Below are 18624 nucleotides of genomic sequence, written 5' to 3' on the forward strand. Positions count from 1 at the left end.
TGTGCGCCATTATCAGTTATTCTTTAAAAATCAGAGCTAAAAGCAAAACTGATTACTGCAAGAAATCTGTCTCCTTGAACAAAAATTGATTCAGAGTATCTTACTTAAAAGAAAGGATAGAAAATTAAAGGGATACTGTTATGGTTAATATCTTTAAAAATGTTTAATTTGTCTTCCTTCATGGAAGCTTAAAATTAAAACTGCTTTCCAAATCAAATTTATTTTCCCATTTACACAAAATTTTCTGGCTATGCTTGAGACCTTTTTATTCACTTCTCAACTGCCTATATGAACCACAGCTAGAATAAGTTATTAACACTATATAGAACATTTATTTGGATATATTTTTTAATTCCATAAAAGCAATTTTTTTTTTCAGTCAGTGGCATAGCTCTGTAAGCTCTGTGATGTTCACAAATAAATAACATGTCAAATAAACATATAAATCTCCATGTATTTTTGTACTTCGTTCTTCTTTATTTTTAAAGCGTATACCACAATTACATGAACTACTACATTCCTGGCCCAATTCACTGACCTCTATTCCCATTCCCACTAGCCAACAAATGAAAATCCAAATGAGAAACCTTCTTCTCCATGTCCACCAAGCCTCCAGGCTCTGGCACAGTTCCTAGAATATTTTTGCGCCTTCATAGCAAAGTAGGTTAATAAAGTCTCTGGTCATATCCTCTAGATAGATACCTAGTTTCCCACAATAATCATCCCCAAGACCTTAAGTTTCAGTGCCAGCCTTCCCTTGCTTCTCATCCTCCCTACCACCTTCTCCCCGAGGTGGGGGGACGGGGACAAAACAAAACAACAACAAAATAGTGACTAAACTCCTTTCTGCCTCATTACTCCAATGAAGCTACACAATAATCACTGCGAACCAGCACCACACCTCATCTCAATTAATATCTCAATACTTCATCTTCCGGGTAAAATCTATCATATTTCAGCCACTCATTCGTTTCACCACTGTCATGCTTGGCTGTTTGCCAGCATTTGAAAAAAAATCAGAAGAGTATTCAAACCAAAGTCTGCAACAAATACTTGAAACACAGTACCTTGCTCCAAAGTAATTACACTCCAGTGTCATCTGCTACCACTGAGGGAAATAGTTGTATCTGTTGGCTAAGTATTAAGCCTCAGGACTTTGATACGTTTGTTGTATGAGGCTCACAGTACCTTTTAATTTTATGAAATACCGCTATTTATATTCATCTCCTCAAATTCTCTAGTAGAGATAAATGTATGAACATTCATGAAGATTTTTACCTGGAAGAGGCAAATCTTATTTACTGACCTTTCAAGTCTCAACTTACATCCTGCCCATTCCTCATTATAATACAAATATTTATTACAATAATACAGAACACAGCACTGCACCTCAGAACACTTCTTAGTTGTCACTCACTCTTCCATTCCCTTTACTAAAAATTATTTCAGACAACAGTATTTTTATTTAGCTGTCTTGAATGGGAATGGATATTAGAACCACAGAACTTTAAAATATTACTCAAAATATACATTAAGCTTATAAGGTATTGTAATGCCTAACACCAACATTTTACAGCGGCCGAAGTAAACGCTAACCAGAGACATCCCAATTCCTCCTCTACTGAATAAACCAAAACTAGGAGCTGAGAAACAAAACGAACAGCATTATCTGGCAAAAGTTCTTTTAGTGCTACCTCTTCCAGAGACAATACAGCTTTTTCTCACAATGGCCACTCAAACTGAAGATAATACTTTATACACTTTGACAATGGTGGTAAAGAGCCCAACTACACTAATGGCAGCTTCCTCGTCATTGAGTACAAGGCAACCAGACATCAGTTTTTCTCATGCTTCCTCAGTACGTTTTACTGAGGTAGATTACTGTAAACTGCTGCTATTTTTTTTCCTGTGTAAAGCTTTCCATGTGATCAACACTGCACAGTCATTCCTTCTTTGAATTACTGTAGGAACAGAAAGGACATGTCAAAACACAAATGTGAAATAAACTCATAACCTGTATAATCCAAAAGTCCAGAAGATGCTTTAGGGCTATGGGATAGTTTTGGAACATGAAAGAAGTGCTTTTTGTTTTGGTATATGTTAATGAAGATTTAAGAAAGATCCACAATCTTGCAAAGAAGAAAAAAAAAATTAAAAATAAATAAATAAATTAGGCTTAAATTTATTAACAGAGAGTTTAAAGAGACATCAGTCTCCCATTACCATGGACCAGTGAAGTGAATCATCCTCTGTCACATACCATCAAGTCTCAGAGTGCTGTAAAAATTTCACCTGTTTCCTTGACAGTCTCAATTATATTGGAGCCATAACCACTCCTTTTTTGTTTTAAAATTCCTTCATGTCTGCAACAGGCAGAATGTGTAACCAATGCAATTTCTCATCTTGTTGATAATTCTATGAGAGATCATTTGGCTTACTACTCAAATGACTGAAATACCATAAAATTTGCAAAACCTAAATTTTCAGGTAAAAGCAAGTCCTTCTCTATAAATATTTTTTAAGTAACTGCTTGGTATTGAGCATTTGCCAGTCAGTATTGTTCTTGTCAAAGTTCAAGTCCTTTAACCTTAACCTTCTACCTTTGTAACACTTCCCAAGACTTAATGTGACCCCCTTTGCAACTGTGATAAAGTATATGACCGTCACTCAAACAAATCATTAGGGTTTTTTGCAAGACAGGACAGTATCACAATGCCAGTATTATATCTAATGCTCATCCAAGGCAAAGCATACCTTTTCAGATGATTTGTTAAAGCCAGTGAATGCACGTCTAACTTCAGAACTGAGAAATTTTTGAAGTCTATCCAAATGTTTAATAATTGCATAATAATACAGGAACAAAATAAATTATCTGTGTCAAAACAGTGATGACTGATTTTTGCTGAACTCTTTTGATGACTTTATTGACTGATTTTTGCTGGTCTCTATTGCTGACTTTATTTTTGTTTCCTTTTTCAGGATAATATTTTCAGATTAAAGTAGAACTGAGTAATAAATTCATTATAAGGATCAATAACTGAAACATTAATAAGTGATAACATCAACCATACCAAATCCTCAGAGATTAAAATACAAATGTACTTCAGGTATAAAATGAAAGATATGTTACTGCAGCTCTGTTGGCTGATGTGCAGTGTGTTTTCTATTGCTAAACAAACATGTCACACACTTCTTTTACTGGCATTCACAAATAAGGAGAGATCACTCAGAATGGTCTTCCTCCTTTAATCTCATCTTTCCATAATATTTATCACGTTAGCTTTATGTCTTCATTTAATACATTTGATCAGGACCTGAAGGTATGATACGCTTACTGGCCAGGGTAAAGCCACTGGCTTGAGTTATAGAAGGTGTCATAAGACGGAGTAGCAAAGTTCAAAGGTTTATTGAAAGGCCTTGTCCCCTGTTCCTCTCCGAGTGCTGACGGTGTCAGGATGGTACCCCTGCACATTGTTGAAAATTTTGGGGTTTTTATATTAGTAAATGTCTACAAGACTTGTTAGCAGTCTAAAAACTAAAAACCCAACCAACCCTGTTAATCTCATGGTACTAGTGCCCAAGTAAACAGGTACAAGAAGCAGGCGGTGGAGGAGACTGCACACTCAAGAAGACAGCACAGCTTCAGTGATACTTGCCCTTTTTTCCCCCCTTTTAAAATTTGACCACAATAGGTAATCTTAGATCACTGTTTAAAATATCACAGGTTCTTCAAGGAAAGTGTGCTTCTCCCCCACCCCCCCTCCACCCAGTACCAACCTGGAATGTTATAAACCAAACTAATTTATATCCTACATAGCAGTCTTGGTTTCACAACTTCATCCAAAGAAACGCTGAAGTCAGACCTGCAGGGCTCTTGTCTTACCTATTAGTTTCAAAGCTATATTTAGTTTTAAATCATCTCCATGAACTGACACAAAAATCCTAATATATGTTACTCTATTCTGAGTCAGCCAAAAACCTTGTGATAACATAAATCACTACCATGGGTGTAATTCCAGCCTTGGACTCTTGGAAGAAAATGCAGAATTTCAAAGGGGAATGAAATTAATGGCTCTAAAACACTTCAAACCCAAAGTTTAAACAGTATGAAATAAAAATGATTACAGAAGGATTCCCTTTACTGGGTCATATGATAGGTGTCAAAATCTTCTGTGGGAGTGATGATATATACATTTAATATTCAAATTACCAAACACCCGTCACTTCTTAATGTTTTAGAAGAGCCTTTAGATGAGTAAACAGTAGCATAAAAATGACAAGGTGGCATGCCCAAGACAAGAGATCAGAGAAAAAGCCACAAGTAGGTCAAGGCTGGTCCCTATTCTGTCAACATTCACCTACTTTTCTTCAACTGCTTCAGAAAACAATAAACAATAAGAATCTAAAAAAGGTAAATGCTTTTCTCCTTCATCAGGGGCAAAAGGAAAGCAGCAATTCAGATTATGGGCTTGGGCAAGTATGTCAATGCCCTGCTGTCAAGAGCACAGTGGAAGACCTTAACCCTGACTTTTCAAATACAATCAATGAGCAAATAGGCTCAGAAAAGCACTTTGATACCTTGAGCTATCTATAATAACTTAAAAAACAAATAAAAGGTACTTTCCACTTCATAATTAAAAACCTGCTTTTAGTTAAGCTGTTAGGTAGAACCCTCATTCACTTAAATTAAGTGAACTATTGTAAAATAGGTTTTTTTAAAAAATATTTTTGCCTATCAGTATTGCTTTATGACATTCTGCGTTAGAATACTTATGCATAAAGACTAACAGCATGCAGGATCTGTGCTAGTTGTTCTTTAGGCACTGACACAGAAGTATTCCACAGAACATGCACTGAGACTCTCCCTCTCCAGAAGCAGTCTGGATCTATACGGAGAAGATAAACACTTTAAGATTTAAACCTGAAAAGAATTCTAGCAGGTTTTAATTTCATATTCTTTTGTTCCAGTTCATGATCTGAATATTCACAGCAGCAGTCAACAGAAGACTGACAATTCGGGACACTGTCACATGAATGCTAGCTGAGGCACAGTGGATGGGCTGCCAGAACGTGGCTGTGAAACTGCATCCTTAACCAAATACAGCTCCTAAATTAAAACTGAGTCTTTCAAATCAGGTATTTATAATACTTGTCAGCAAGGATGAGGCATATAAAAAGTCTGTAAATGTCATGGACAGTAACTGTGAATTCATTTGGTCAATTCAAAACAGTGAAAGGCATAAGGGATGTGGGAAAGCAGAGTTTTCCCTATTTAAGAGCAATTATTATTTGGGAGCTTCTCTCCCCAACAATTTGAATTTAGCCATAAAAATAAGGTAGATGCTAGTTACTATTCATTCGGTTTATTTCACTTTAAGAGCTGGGTATTTTTCTTGATACAACCCTTGGTTGTTTTGGTGTTTGGTTTTTTTTTCATTTACATATGCTGAACTACATGAAAAGATAAACCCTTGAACTCCATTGTCCTTTAGCTGTACATCATGTTAACAAGATCAGTTTCCAGAACGGTGACTTACGAGGACAAAACTACTGGCAGATCTTAATTTTCTAAGGCATCACTTTCAGCCTGTGTCTACTCTTGCTTGTTCTGGATACATCCTTGCAATTGAAATAGGACTCACGACTTGAAAAATGCTAATTGAATGGAAGACTCCTCACTTTTATTAAAAAAAAACAACCCAGCATCTAAATTTTTCTTGTATTGTTTTGAATGTCTTTTTTTTTTTTTTTTAAATCTACACAGAGAGTTAAGAGCTAGTTTGCAGATGCACCTTTCTAAACTGTTAGCCACAGCTCAAGCCAGATGCAGTAACTGAAGTTAAGGCACGCTTGGATGCGAAGTACTCTATACAGTCTACATTTGTAACCTTGTGCAGTATTACATTATGCATATTAATTTTATGAATATCATGTATTTCCATGACCTGTTTGATCCACGTCCCTTCAATCAGAACAATTAACAAGAATAATAATTTTGCTTCATCAACATACCCACAAGCTACAAATCAACATCAAGGAGGTCTGGTCTGCAGGATTTCAAAAGCACTTGGGGAGCACACAGGACTGAGTCAGAAACCACTAAGAGATTCAGAAAATTCTCTTCATTTTACCTAAAAAAGCTAGCCTAGGAACTGATAAAATTAAGAAAGATGGATCACAAGCAGTCTGGGAATAACTGGTATCTTCTTTTCCTTCTTCTGTAAAGCTTACCTGCAAGATATTCTCCCTCCAAATAAGAGGTCTGAAGTAAATGGACCAATAAGAATTTACAGAAATATCCAAAGAAAAGTTACACTGCTGTATAAGAACAGCCTTTTTAACAATGCTTTTGTTCTGCTTACTATGTAAGCTCTGGAGGGGGGAAAAAGCTCTTATTTAGTTTCATACCGGTTGTCAAGAGCTTTTAAAAACAAAGGCAGGAAGAAGCTAGAAAGTATTGTATTAAAAGACAGAAAGACATACACATCTATCCAAAAGTCAGTGCACTGTGAGCTTCCACTCCAGACAGAAGTGCCATATCCAAATTAAAAGGGTTCAAAATGGCCTGTGATAGAATTTCTCCTGTATTTCCTGTAATAAATCTTAACCTATTAATTAGGAACCAAAACAGTTAGAAGAAAAATAAAATGGTTTTCAGTGAAACAAAGTCCACTGACCCAGGCCACATGCTAGACTCTCTCCTTTCTAATCTACAACTAGATTGGCTTTCAAGTCTCATTTGCAGAGCTCAACAAGTGCTAGTACAGATCTTGGCAATTACTTCACATGAAGAAGATTGCTCATTTCTGAAAATTGCTACTACCTTTATAGAATAAGTTTTGCTATGAATAGACAAATATTCTTCAATAGTTATAAGAATGTATATTAAATAAAATAATAAAATGCATTATCTGAAATTAAATACTCTATGTACACTTTCAAGAGAGAAGGGAAAATCAGTAGCTTTTCAGAAAAAAAAGAAATAATGTAGATCAAAGCCAGAATAACTATTTGACCATCAGTTCAATACCATCCTCAACTTTATTGCTGCCATTAAGCAAACGCTCTATTCCGACACTATATTTAACTTACAAAATGAAGAAAACCATAAGAGCACCGCCTGGTGGTGCCAGAATAATGAAGAAAAATATTGCTGTGAAACCAGGAGTAGATTTAGGCTTAAAATTTGGAATAGCACCATTCCAAAGTCACAAGGAAACTAAACCACCAGTTTCTCTGGTGAGCAATTTGTTTGCACCTGTTAAAATATATTTGCATATGAAAGAGAATGGGAGAAAGAAAATCCTTCTCTAGAGTCCAAGGATTCCTACATTTCCCAGCATATTTTACTTTTAAACAAAATTTTCTGCAAGAATTTCTTGAACAGAAAGCTCTGAATTTATTTTTTTCAAGTTTATATATAAATACCATCATACCACGTTCTAAGAAAATTAAAGAAAAAACAGAAGATAATCTATCAAAGTACGTATTCTAGAAAACTATTCTGCTACAACCATTCTGGTGTTATATCTAACATTATAAACAGTATAAAAATTCCACTCACACACATATGCTTCCAAGCCTTTGTAGAAAAATACTCCATCAGGAAATTAAAGAATGATACTACTAGGACACGCTGATCTGCTACAGCCCTCATGATTAAAGCTCAAATTCTTACTAAGCACTTTTAAACACTGTACATGGCTATGTTCCAAAGTCAGCCATAGCCATGGAAGTTATTTAATATCAAGGCTGATAAAAGTCTACCTTCATTTACCCATCACTCTCACAAAGCAAAAGAAGATACAGGTTTAAATAGTAAAATTAAGTCCAGATTGTTCTGGTGTTTTGGTGTACTGAACACCAGTGCATTTTGGTAAAAGGCTGTATGCACCTAATGCAGTTTGTCTGGTCTGTTCCCTCTCCTGTGAAGCTCTATGCACTCCTGTACTCTAACACTGCACTCGTACCTTGCTGTATGCACTCACACATCACACAGCTGAGCTCCGTTGAACACAACTGCCACTTCTTCCATGATTACTGAAACTCCCAGTAGGCAACTTGCAGAAAAATTGCGGAACTCTGAAACCTAGAAAAATGTGCTGACAATTTCATTGATCAAAGTTCTCAGTGTCCTTTACAATATATAACCAAGTATTAAAAGTATAAATACCTTAAAAACTTTAATATATTACACTTTGGCAAAGTTAGGGCATTTCTGCCCACAGGTGAGTTGGGGATCTCCCTAAAAGATACACAGTTCTGTGATCTGCCTGCTTGAATCACCAGTATTTGCACACATCGTACATCCACAGGCCAGTCTGTAGCCCATTCGTAGGGCATATGTGACATACTAAGGAATGCCAAATATTTTCGTAGAGCAGATGACTTTGCACTTTTTCAGGTTACTTCTACAATGCACTATGGATGGAGCTCTAGTGATTTCCACAGAGAAGCAGTAATTATTTTCTACAATTTAGCCCTCGTATCTAAACACTATTGTCTTCATTCAAACATGCTGGTGATAAGCGGCACTTCATACAAAGCACCACAGATAGTACTGGAAAATAAGAAAAAGGGGTGGAGGTGATGAAAAGGACAGTCAGAACATGGCGGGGGGGGGCAGGGATTAAAGAAAATATGTTACCTATGTTATTTTTTTTTAAAAGCATGGCTTACTGCTACAACAACAAAATTAATTTTTATAACCTCTCTGCATTTAGACAGCAGATAATTGCTATGGTTTGTACCACCTTTAGCTACTGCCCCATTCACTACTCATCCCATCCACTACCACTTGCATTCACTTTTTCCTTGTTACTGCTTATTATGGTCAAATACCATTATCAATAAATAAATGCATTAACCACATAAGCCTCTATTCTTTACATACATATATGTACTGCCTGTCATAAGCCACTTTCATTTAAGCACCTCTCCCTCACTCAGGGGTCTACTTTTACAAAATTGGATGTAATAGTTAGCTGGACTCACAATAAAGCATCTGCTTTGTGATGCATTTTCAAATAACACCACCGGGGCTTTGTCCATTCCGACTGCACTTAACTGTTTGTAGAACAGCTGAACACATCCACATTAGACAACTTCGAGAGCTGTAAAGCTTTTTCCTGTGTTTGAAAACCCGTCTGCACTGTTCCAACCCAGACAAGATAACTGTCGTCTTTGAGGAATGTCATCAGTGACAGATGGAAGACAGAGTTCTGGCCCTGGCCAATGGAATATTTCACATGCAGCAGGGATTCTCCCATTTCCTCCATCCTGCATTCCCAGTTAACACATCCCCATCCCAAGTCTCTCCTCTTAGAAGCTCTCACTCCTCAGCTCCACAGGCTTCTGCTCCCATCCATCTCCAGCACACACACAACCATATGCTGTTATTTCCACAAGGGGTAGCATGGGAGGAGATCCATACAACTCCAAACTCAACAGTTTACATCAGTGCTAATGACTCCATTTACTAGTGTAATCAACACTAAAGCTCCATTACCTAAAAAAAATTATTTATTACTTTAAAGATTTCCCAACTTTACAGGTAATTTAGGACAGACTCAAACTGGCATAAATCCAAGCTACCACTTGGAAACTGAAACTATATTTTGGTTACAGAAAGAGATTATATCATTGTAAATACTTGGTACTAAGCAATAGAGGACATAGTCATTGATCACACACATTAAATAATCTGTTATAGAAACTTAAAAAGGACATCAGCTATTAAGTAAGTACCAGGCATACCACGTACTTGAATTTCAGGAAAAAAATCCAAACATTTTCAGATAGATTACTCTCGTAATAATATTTATAACTTAATCTTTAATCAAGTGCTTACTCTTAGATTCTAAAGGTTACAGAGGAAATTGCAGTAACTGAGCCAAGCTGCTTCTTATTGAATTCTTTTGACCAGAAATAAATGGGTTTCAGTAAACCCTAGAAGCTATTCTGAGTACAGATCCTACTTTTTACATTACCTCTCATATTCCGGAATGATTTTAAAATCTACATTGCCCCTGTATCATCTTATTCTCTGTTCCAAGGACTTTCATTTTTCAACAAAGTCAAACAAAGTAGCCAGTTCTATTTTCAGGAAATCTCCAGACTGAGGAAATAAGCAGAGAAATCAGACTAACAGAAATCTAAATACAGCAAAAGTACAACCAACAAAGGCAGAAAAAAAATTATTCTTTGTCTCAGCTGAAACTCTATTTGGACCAGTCAGAACAGTCCTGTAACATATGCTTGCTACTAGCAAGTAATTAATGTTACTTCAGCCTGCCTTATAGCGAGTACTGTATGAGAACACAAGCGTTACCAAGCAATTGTGAACGCCGGAACGGTTACAGGGGTGGCCACCAGTAGTCAGCATGGAGAGCATTTGTTAGACCAAGCAGAATGCAGATGTAAACTGATTAAACGTTGCAACCCGGCTGCACACTCCACCCAACTAAATTATGCCCGGATCATGCAAGAAGATTGTAGCATTCCCTATGTGCCATTTCAATCTTTCAAAAATAGGAAGAGGAAAATTTTTCACATTCTGTGTAAAAAGAGGACTCGATTGCTCCACTGCAACTCTTCTTATTAAGAAACCAAAGGCATGCTTGTGCTCAAGTAACCAAAACTTCATATAAAAAAAAGGGGGAGCTAGACCTTGTTGGTACACAAAATCTAGTAGTACAGCTACTGTTCAGTATTTGCTTACGAACAACTCAGACAAACAGGACTTCAAAAGCTAACCCTCAAATACAGAACAGATGGGTCTACTTACATACAGGAGCCTACATTAATAGTTTAACCTAAAATACAGTAGTATTCCCCCAAACATCTCCCTCCATCATAAAACTCATTCATCCATGCTCAGTTTTGCAGACTAAGCCAGCTTCTCAATTTGCTTATTTTCTAACATTTAAATTACAGTTCTTTGTGGATTTTTTAATATGCCACTTTAAAAAACACTACCAATTAAATTAACAAATTATTGTTCATTTTAATAAACACAAATTCAGTTTAAGTAAGCTCTATACAACTTCTCATATGATAAGCTGAATGTTACGTATCCCAGACTAGAAGGCAGAACTTTCCAGAGGATTAAAGATACATGAGACCCAGATACAACCCTTACAAGCCATCAAAAAACACTTCAAACATATCCCAAAGGCTTCCTTCTACTTTACCTGCCCAAAGCTATTTTCACTCTCAATCCCATTGTTTCCCCAAGAAATCAGGCAGCCTAGCGACATCAAGCAGCCTCACACAAGGCACACGCTTGTTATTGCCTGTATTTACTGCTCTGTTTGATCACGTACAATGGGTATGCATTCTTACACCTGCACCCGTTTATGAACGCTACAGCCCTTTATGTTTCCCGATTAGCAAAATGGACAATTTAAACACGCTCTTAAAAAAAGGTGAGAGTATGGGCGGGGGAGAGGGGAAAGGAACATCTGAAATACGTCTTCTGAAAAATCAATATTAGACTGTAGATCCAGTCACAAGCTGTTCTGCTGTAACATTTGCAGAATTCAGAGGAAAGAGAAAATACTGAATGCTAGCATGATCTAACTGTATTATCAGCATACAGTTATATTGGATACAAACAACATCAAGATTTGCAGGTGCTGCAAAACAACGTGCATTTCAAGTGACCTGTGAAATGCTGACCTTGGCATAATTCACAGTGAACTAATTTATCCAAAATGGTCCTCGCCCAACTTTGAAGAAAAAAATCTTATCCACATTCCTTCCTTCTTGCATCATCCTACAAGACAATAATGAACAATCAAGTATATTACTCAGATAGAATTTCACCTAATTCCCAATGTCTAATTTAAATGCAAGCAGTTATTATATCCATTTCATTTAATTCAGCACATTTGGGGAACAGTCATTTAAATCTTAAGAGAATTTTTCTCTTCATGAAATTTGAAAAGTTACAAGGCCCCAACTTAAACATACAAGTTTTGCAAAATTTCCCACATAAAAAAACCTGAATAACGTCATTGTTGTACTGTATTTCTTCACAATGAGTGTCAGAATCCAATTTAGATAAAGCAATCCTTTAAAAAATATTGACATAGTGATTAAAGATAATCACCTGCAGATCCTTAAATGATGATGGTAAGTGTGAAACACAATACAAACTCTGCTCTGTAAAGCGCCGGTTGCTGGTACTGCCTCTTTTGCCTTAGGCAACCTCATGGTTTCCTCCAAGAAATAACTGGATAAAAACGACTTAGTCTCTTTCTTCGGAAATCACTGCCTATCTGCATCAGGCATCCCAGACAACAGAAAAACTCACTGAAGTATAACACAACAAGTGGAAAACCAAAAAACCCAGTATCCAATGCAGTTCTCCTGTCTGGAATGGTTCTGTCCGCTTCCCACAGCCCAGTCAAGACAGGCTACCAGTAGTACAGAGGCTCTACCCAGCTGAACAGTGCAAGGCAACATTATTTAAAAATGTCACCCATAAGGGGTCAGGCAATTATAATGACATTTATATCACAGCTTCTCATGGAAAGGTGTTTGCATACTGGAACTGGAAAGAACTAAACAGCGGTAATCTTTTCTAACGGGAAATTTGTGTTCACGTTTTTCTGTTACAGTCTATGCAGACAAAGCAGATGCATCATTTGTATGGAAAGTTTCATATTTACCTAGATGAGTGACAGTCATCAGCAATGCTAAACACAACAGTCAATGCAGACAGCCAAGTCCTCCAAAGATCCTGGAAGGTTTGGGGTTTTTTTGAAGCTATTTCTGACCATTGTATTTATTAATTTTAAACATTTTTATTGCCCGTTACTAAAGGCAAATTTCACGACACCAAAAATCAATATACCACACTGTAGATGTTTTCCACTCTTAAAGAAAAACCCTGGGTTATATTCTTGGTTAGTTCTGCTGGTGCATCTTAGCCAGCTGCAGTATCAGAACTTTAAAAGGCTCTTTGGATTTCTCTTGGATTTGCTCAGTTTGAATGTTTTGTAGGGATTCTCTCTCCAGATAACATTATTGGTGTGGATTACTGCTTCAGAGACTGTTTATCCAATTCCGGTGGATATTCTGTTCCATCTACCAGAGAAATCACTTCCTGCTTACAGTTCTCCATTTATGCTCAGTCTCACTCACAATGAGAGTGCCAGGATAAACTTTAGAGTCCCTTTGTATTTTTTTGATGAATAACAATTCCTTTTAGATGAATACAAAATGTCAGATGAAATCGTTTAAAGCAAAGCCAACAATTGTCCATCTAAATGCTAATTAACGTGGGACATTTTCCTAACGTTCAAGTTACGTCTTCCACTAGCAGGTAACTTTTGAGGCACTGGAAAAAGACCATTATACAAACAGCTTTAGTCTACAAAAAAATCGCTCACACCAAAAGTCTTAGGGTTTCATAAAACAAATTTGCATAATTCAGCTTTTTCTAAACTTTTCATGCTTACCAGACTGGACTTTTGCATTATTATTTGCATTAACGATGCAAAACATCAGTGTGGCTCACAGCAGTATCAGACATCACAAGGGGAACTTATTCTGCCATTATGCATACTTCTTTTAAGCTGTAACATCTTTTTTTTTCCCCTAATATACGTTCTAGCAACTTAGTCCAAAACAAATTATCTATATTGCATACTCGCTCAGCATGACACGTTCCTTTAAAGTAACAGTCAGGAGATTATCAGTTTATCCTAGAAACATCTTTCCTACTGCTGTGCTTAGTATCACTACAGTGATAAAACCTTCTTAAAATAGTTCTAGGGTCCAGGCAACAATCAACTGTATGCAATATTCTTTCAATTTTTATTTAGCAGTAATTTTAGTGATTTCAGGCCTTTGAAGGCCAGGAATGAACAGTAGATTTAGGCTAAATTATTCCTGCCTTTAAAAGTTCTGTCAGCCTGTACATAATATCCTATCTCAACATCAACAGCCAAACTATTTGGAACTTTATACTGCTGTTTGACTTTCTGAATAAAAAGTATTAGAAGCAAATACATTAAAAACCACACTGCAATTTAAAAATGTGTAAATCGGGACTAAAAAAAAAAAATTCATTTACTGTTTTCCATTGTCATTTGTAACAGATTCCCCACAGAGGTGCCTTTTAACAGTTTTGATAATAATAAAACAGATTGGTTGATTTCACAATCTTTGATGAATGACAATAACTTTTCCAAATTAGAGACACATGTAAGACAAATACAATCCCCACACACCTTACAGAGTCATAGCTTCTTATCCCATGGGAGTTGATATATTACAACCAACAAGACATTTTCACAAAATTTCAGCGGCAATGTTAGCAACTTGAACCAGCACCACAGTAATTATTCCCTGTCTACCTCCACAGAAGTTGCAGTTCCTCTTCACTGGTCTAGGAATCCTGCATGAAAACAGCATGAAAGCCTCTTGCAGAGGTATTAAGGCTTCAGCCCTCACTCAAAAACCTATGAGCCCTGGCAGGTTCCATGAAATAATAATAATAATTATTATTATTATTATTATCATCATCATTATTATTAATCCCACCAGATGGCAGCAGCATGTCTCCCCACCAAAACAGGGAGCACTTCTGCAAAGGACAGCTCCTTATTCTTAGAATATACACAAGACTTCCAAAAATCAGATAGACAATTTGAAACATGGGGCACAAACAGAGTTTGTCGCTGAAACTACAATCGGTATTTTTTTCAATACTTTAAGAATGCGTTAACAGTGGATACTTCCAGAGCAAATTGCTCTGTCTTCAGCAAATTAGGTACGCAACTTGGTTTGTGGCAATTTGCCAAACAAGAGCAGAGTTAAGCAAATCTGCAGAACCTGGGGGAGGTACCTACTGCTTCAGCAACTTCCCCCCCCCCCTCTTTTGCCACAGTTCAGAAACACCAAGCTTTGGTATTGCATTAATATGCACATCTTTATGTTAAAGCACAATGAAAATGGATAAATATAGCAATTTGTTGCCAACTGTTCAAGAGATTATTTTCTACTTTGACAGCTCGTGTTAAGTTCACTTTAAAATCTACATGGAGTCGAAAGAGATGACGTGCCCAGGACAGTTGATTTAAGACGTAATGGTGACTAGATGAGCAAGGATACAGCTTGTGTATACAAATACTAGCAGCAGCAATACAAGCATGCATGGGTTAATAAGGAAAATGCTGAAGCATGATGCTTCATGAGTGACGAACTCCAGCAGCACATTTGCTACCCCGAAACGTCATGAAGTACCAGACAAATGAACTAACGACAAATGAACTAACGACAAATGCTAATTCAACTGCCAAGTCAAAATCACTCTCAGTAAGCTAACAGGAAACTCAATACCGCACACTACTCATTACTTATTCGACGACCTAAACTTAACTGCAGGATAAGTTCTATCTTTCTAGACAATGCAACGACACATCTGAGTAGCAAGATGAAAGACTACTTCTTCAAATACTCAAACTGGCTGTAGAATAATATCCATTTCCCACAGAAGTACAGATATGAACTTTTCAGTTATCTATTAGTGCCCATACATGCTCAGAAAGAGATACAGATAAGCGAGAGAATCCTTCTTCAAAATTAGCTTAGGCCTTTCGTTACTGAAAATTCTGTACCAAAGTATGCATTTTTCATGTCTAAGTCAACTTAAACCATAAATATCCTAATGAATGTTTATGTTCAGTTGCATTCTCTCACACAGCTAAAATTAAATTACACAGGCATTCTTTTACATTTTGAATGAAATCTAAAATTCAGTTTAATTATTGCTTACAAACTCTTAAATTCAGTCTGCATGCACTCGCAGAAGTTAATATGAAATGCCAAGCCTAACAGTGACCACTGAATTCACATATACATGAGCAAAGAGGAACCAAATTTCAGCAAATTACACTCTCAGCCTTCGTAGCCTTATAGCTTTAGTAAAGGAGATCTGACCTCCAAGCTTCTGCTTTTATTTTATTCAACAACCTCCCTCTTTTTTTTTTTTTTTTAAAAGCTGTTTTTATCTTGAAGCCAAAGCTGTAGTTACAGCTTCGCAAGCATAGTCCCACTAGGGGCAATTCCTGCTTGTGTGGATGCAGTTGCTCGGTCAGGGGTCTTGGGATGGGGGGACTCTTCTGTCACCATTCTACCCGATGTCAGTCAAGAACAGGCCCTTCTTCTTCCTACGCTTCTTTTTTCCCCTCATCATTCTTAATGATATTATATTTAAATATGCAAGCTTGACCTTTTATTCTATTGAATATTATGAAAGCACATCTCCCTCTTCACCTTACTTTTCTGCAAATAAAACTGAGAAAATAAAGACCTAGGAAATATAAACAAGTAAACAAAATGCTTGTAGAAACAATAACAAGGTCTGATCTTACATAACAATCTAAATTTAAGCAAGCCTGTAACAATTAAGTTTAAAAAATTACACACTTTATCAAAAATATATGAACAGATGGAAATAATCTTTAGATAATTTTTTACAGCAGATTTCTTGTCAGTTTTCATTCTTTTCCATCAACTTTTTTATACTGTACCGTATCTAGAACACAGCAGCGCTAACTGTACAACAGCACCCCTCTGACTTTGAAAACTTAGTATTTAAATTAACTCCCTAGGCCTTCTGAATTAAGGGACACAAGAACAACTGTAACATTAACCGACGCCTAGTTTGTGCAGCTTGTTCAGACTTCTCAGAAAATATGCTTTTATTACAAATACTGGTCTAGTTACGAATGACCAACTTTAAGGGCTGGGACAAAGGAATAGTGTGTCTTGCTCTTGTTAGGCCTGTCGTGCAAAAGCACTTTGCCACCGTATGCTGGTAGAGACTGCAATCCCAGCCAGATAATACTTCTACCTCAGTAAAATTAAAATACGAACAGTACCAAAAGCAAAACTCCTTAACCATCACAGAAAGTCATCTTGACTGAATGCTGTGGAAAGTTCTGTAGAGACATGACACAGTTGCACACTTCAAACTTTGCAATACAGGAAGTGTGCCACAGCACGCTTGCTCTCAAAAACACCACCAAGGCATCGTTCATGTTTCTAATGAACATTTCAGAATAGGGTAAACTGACAACCGTTCATAAAAATAGAAAAAAAAACCCCACCAACCCTCATGCCAGTTTTGCTTCAGTGATCCTGAAGAGCAATAATTATATACATTATATTAAGGTGGTCAGAAAATACATTAGAAGAGATTACGCTCCACTGACAAAATCCTCTGAAAGAGGGGCTGGGAGAATAAAAGGACTGTAGGCAGTACTACAGTAAGACAGAAAATCCCATTTACATTTACGAGAGGAGAGCAAAGTTCAGATATTCTGTTTCGGGTAGCATATAGGCCAAACAGTCTCTTAGACAAAGACCTTGACAGGTGACTGAAGAAGGAAGACATTTTCATACGCTTTTAATTTCTAACTCTTACGTCATGTCAAAACATATATTCTAATGCTCATTTGTTAACCTGAGACTTCAAGAAGCACAGCTTAACTACACAACATACATATTCTAATAAAATGCTTGGAAGGTCTATCAACATGTTGCATTTGTCTCAAAAGAGATTGATGGTGTGGCCTGTTAGTCAGAGCTTGCTCTTCACCACTCTAAACCTCGTTCTGCCAACAAAAACAAGTGAAGCCAACTTTCTAAGAACAGAGAAGAACCAGCAAAAAAATTTGTAGTAAGCAGCTTTCTTATATTCTGATTCAAATGACAAAAACAAGAATGAATTATGATCTGGTAAAAAATGAAAAGGAAAAATCATTTCCGTTTTTTTCTTTACTCACCAGACAACACCAAAGGCTCCATATCCAATAGGTCTGTCCGGCTCAATGTCCAGTTGCTGTTGTGGATGTTGTGAGTGCTGATGATGGTGCGCTTTAACTGCAGCAGCTGCTGCAGCTTGTACCTGAGCTGGGGCTGCTGCAGCTGGTCCAGGGGCCTGACCCGGTGCCGGTGATGGGAAATATGGCTGCTGCTGCCCTGGGTTTAACATTGCCGCGGCTGCGGCCGCAGCTGCCGCAGCCGCAGCTGCCGAAGAGGCATGCTGCTGTACGGGATGTACCGCAGCCGCAGAGCCTGGATGCAAGTGATGTTGAGGGTGGTGGTGGTGATGGAGGTGAGGAGGAGGGAGGTGAGGAAGGTGGTGGTGATGGTGGTGGTGGTGACCTGCTGCTGCTGCAGACGTACCGCCATTGTAAGCCGCCATCATTTTTGCGTTGGCTGTTGTGCCACAAAGAGACATTCAAAAAAATGCCCTTTGATTGGATAACAACTGGGTCAAGCTATCATTTGGCCATAAAAATGAAATCTGCTACACTTTAAAAAAAGTTGGGTTTCATCACACACGGCCCACCTTTAGAAACATTGAGCTCAACTGGCCTTATCTCTTCGTGAAGCCAAACAATTTGGAGAATCTCTTCATGTGTACGTGAGCCAGAGTGCACGAACCCTCTTCCCCCAAGCGTCCAGCTGTGGTTGGCTACTGAAACTCCATCCTTGGGCAACTGGCTTGGGTTTTGTTTGGTTTTTTCCTTCACTTTTTTTTTTTCCCCCCTCTTTATAGAAAAGAAATACAGTGATCAATCCCCCTTCCCTGCAGAAGGAGGG

At 37.4% G+C, this 18624-nt stretch overlaps 1 protein-coding gene across 1 annotated transcript in view; it reads right to left on the bottom strand.

Annotated features, from left to right (window-relative positions):
- Positions 1–18282, bottom strand: part of NLK (nemo like kinase) — a 64416-nt gene extending 46134 nt beyond the window's left edge. The window contains exon 1 of the mRNA XM_082008596.1: positions 17802–18282. Within this exon, the coding sequence (XP_081864722.1) occupies positions 17802–18259 (458 nt within the window). The 5' untranslated portion in view covers positions 18260–18282. The remainder of the gene's footprint in view (positions 1–17801) is intronic.
- Between the last annotated feature and the right edge of the window lie 342 nt (positions 18283–18624).

Source organism: Phaethon aethereus, assembly GCF_964289735.1.
Source record: "Phaethon aethereus genome assembly, chromosome: 19".
Lineage (NCBI taxonomy): Eukaryota > Metazoa > Chordata > Aves > Phaethontiformes > Phaethontidae > Phaethon > Phaethon aethereus.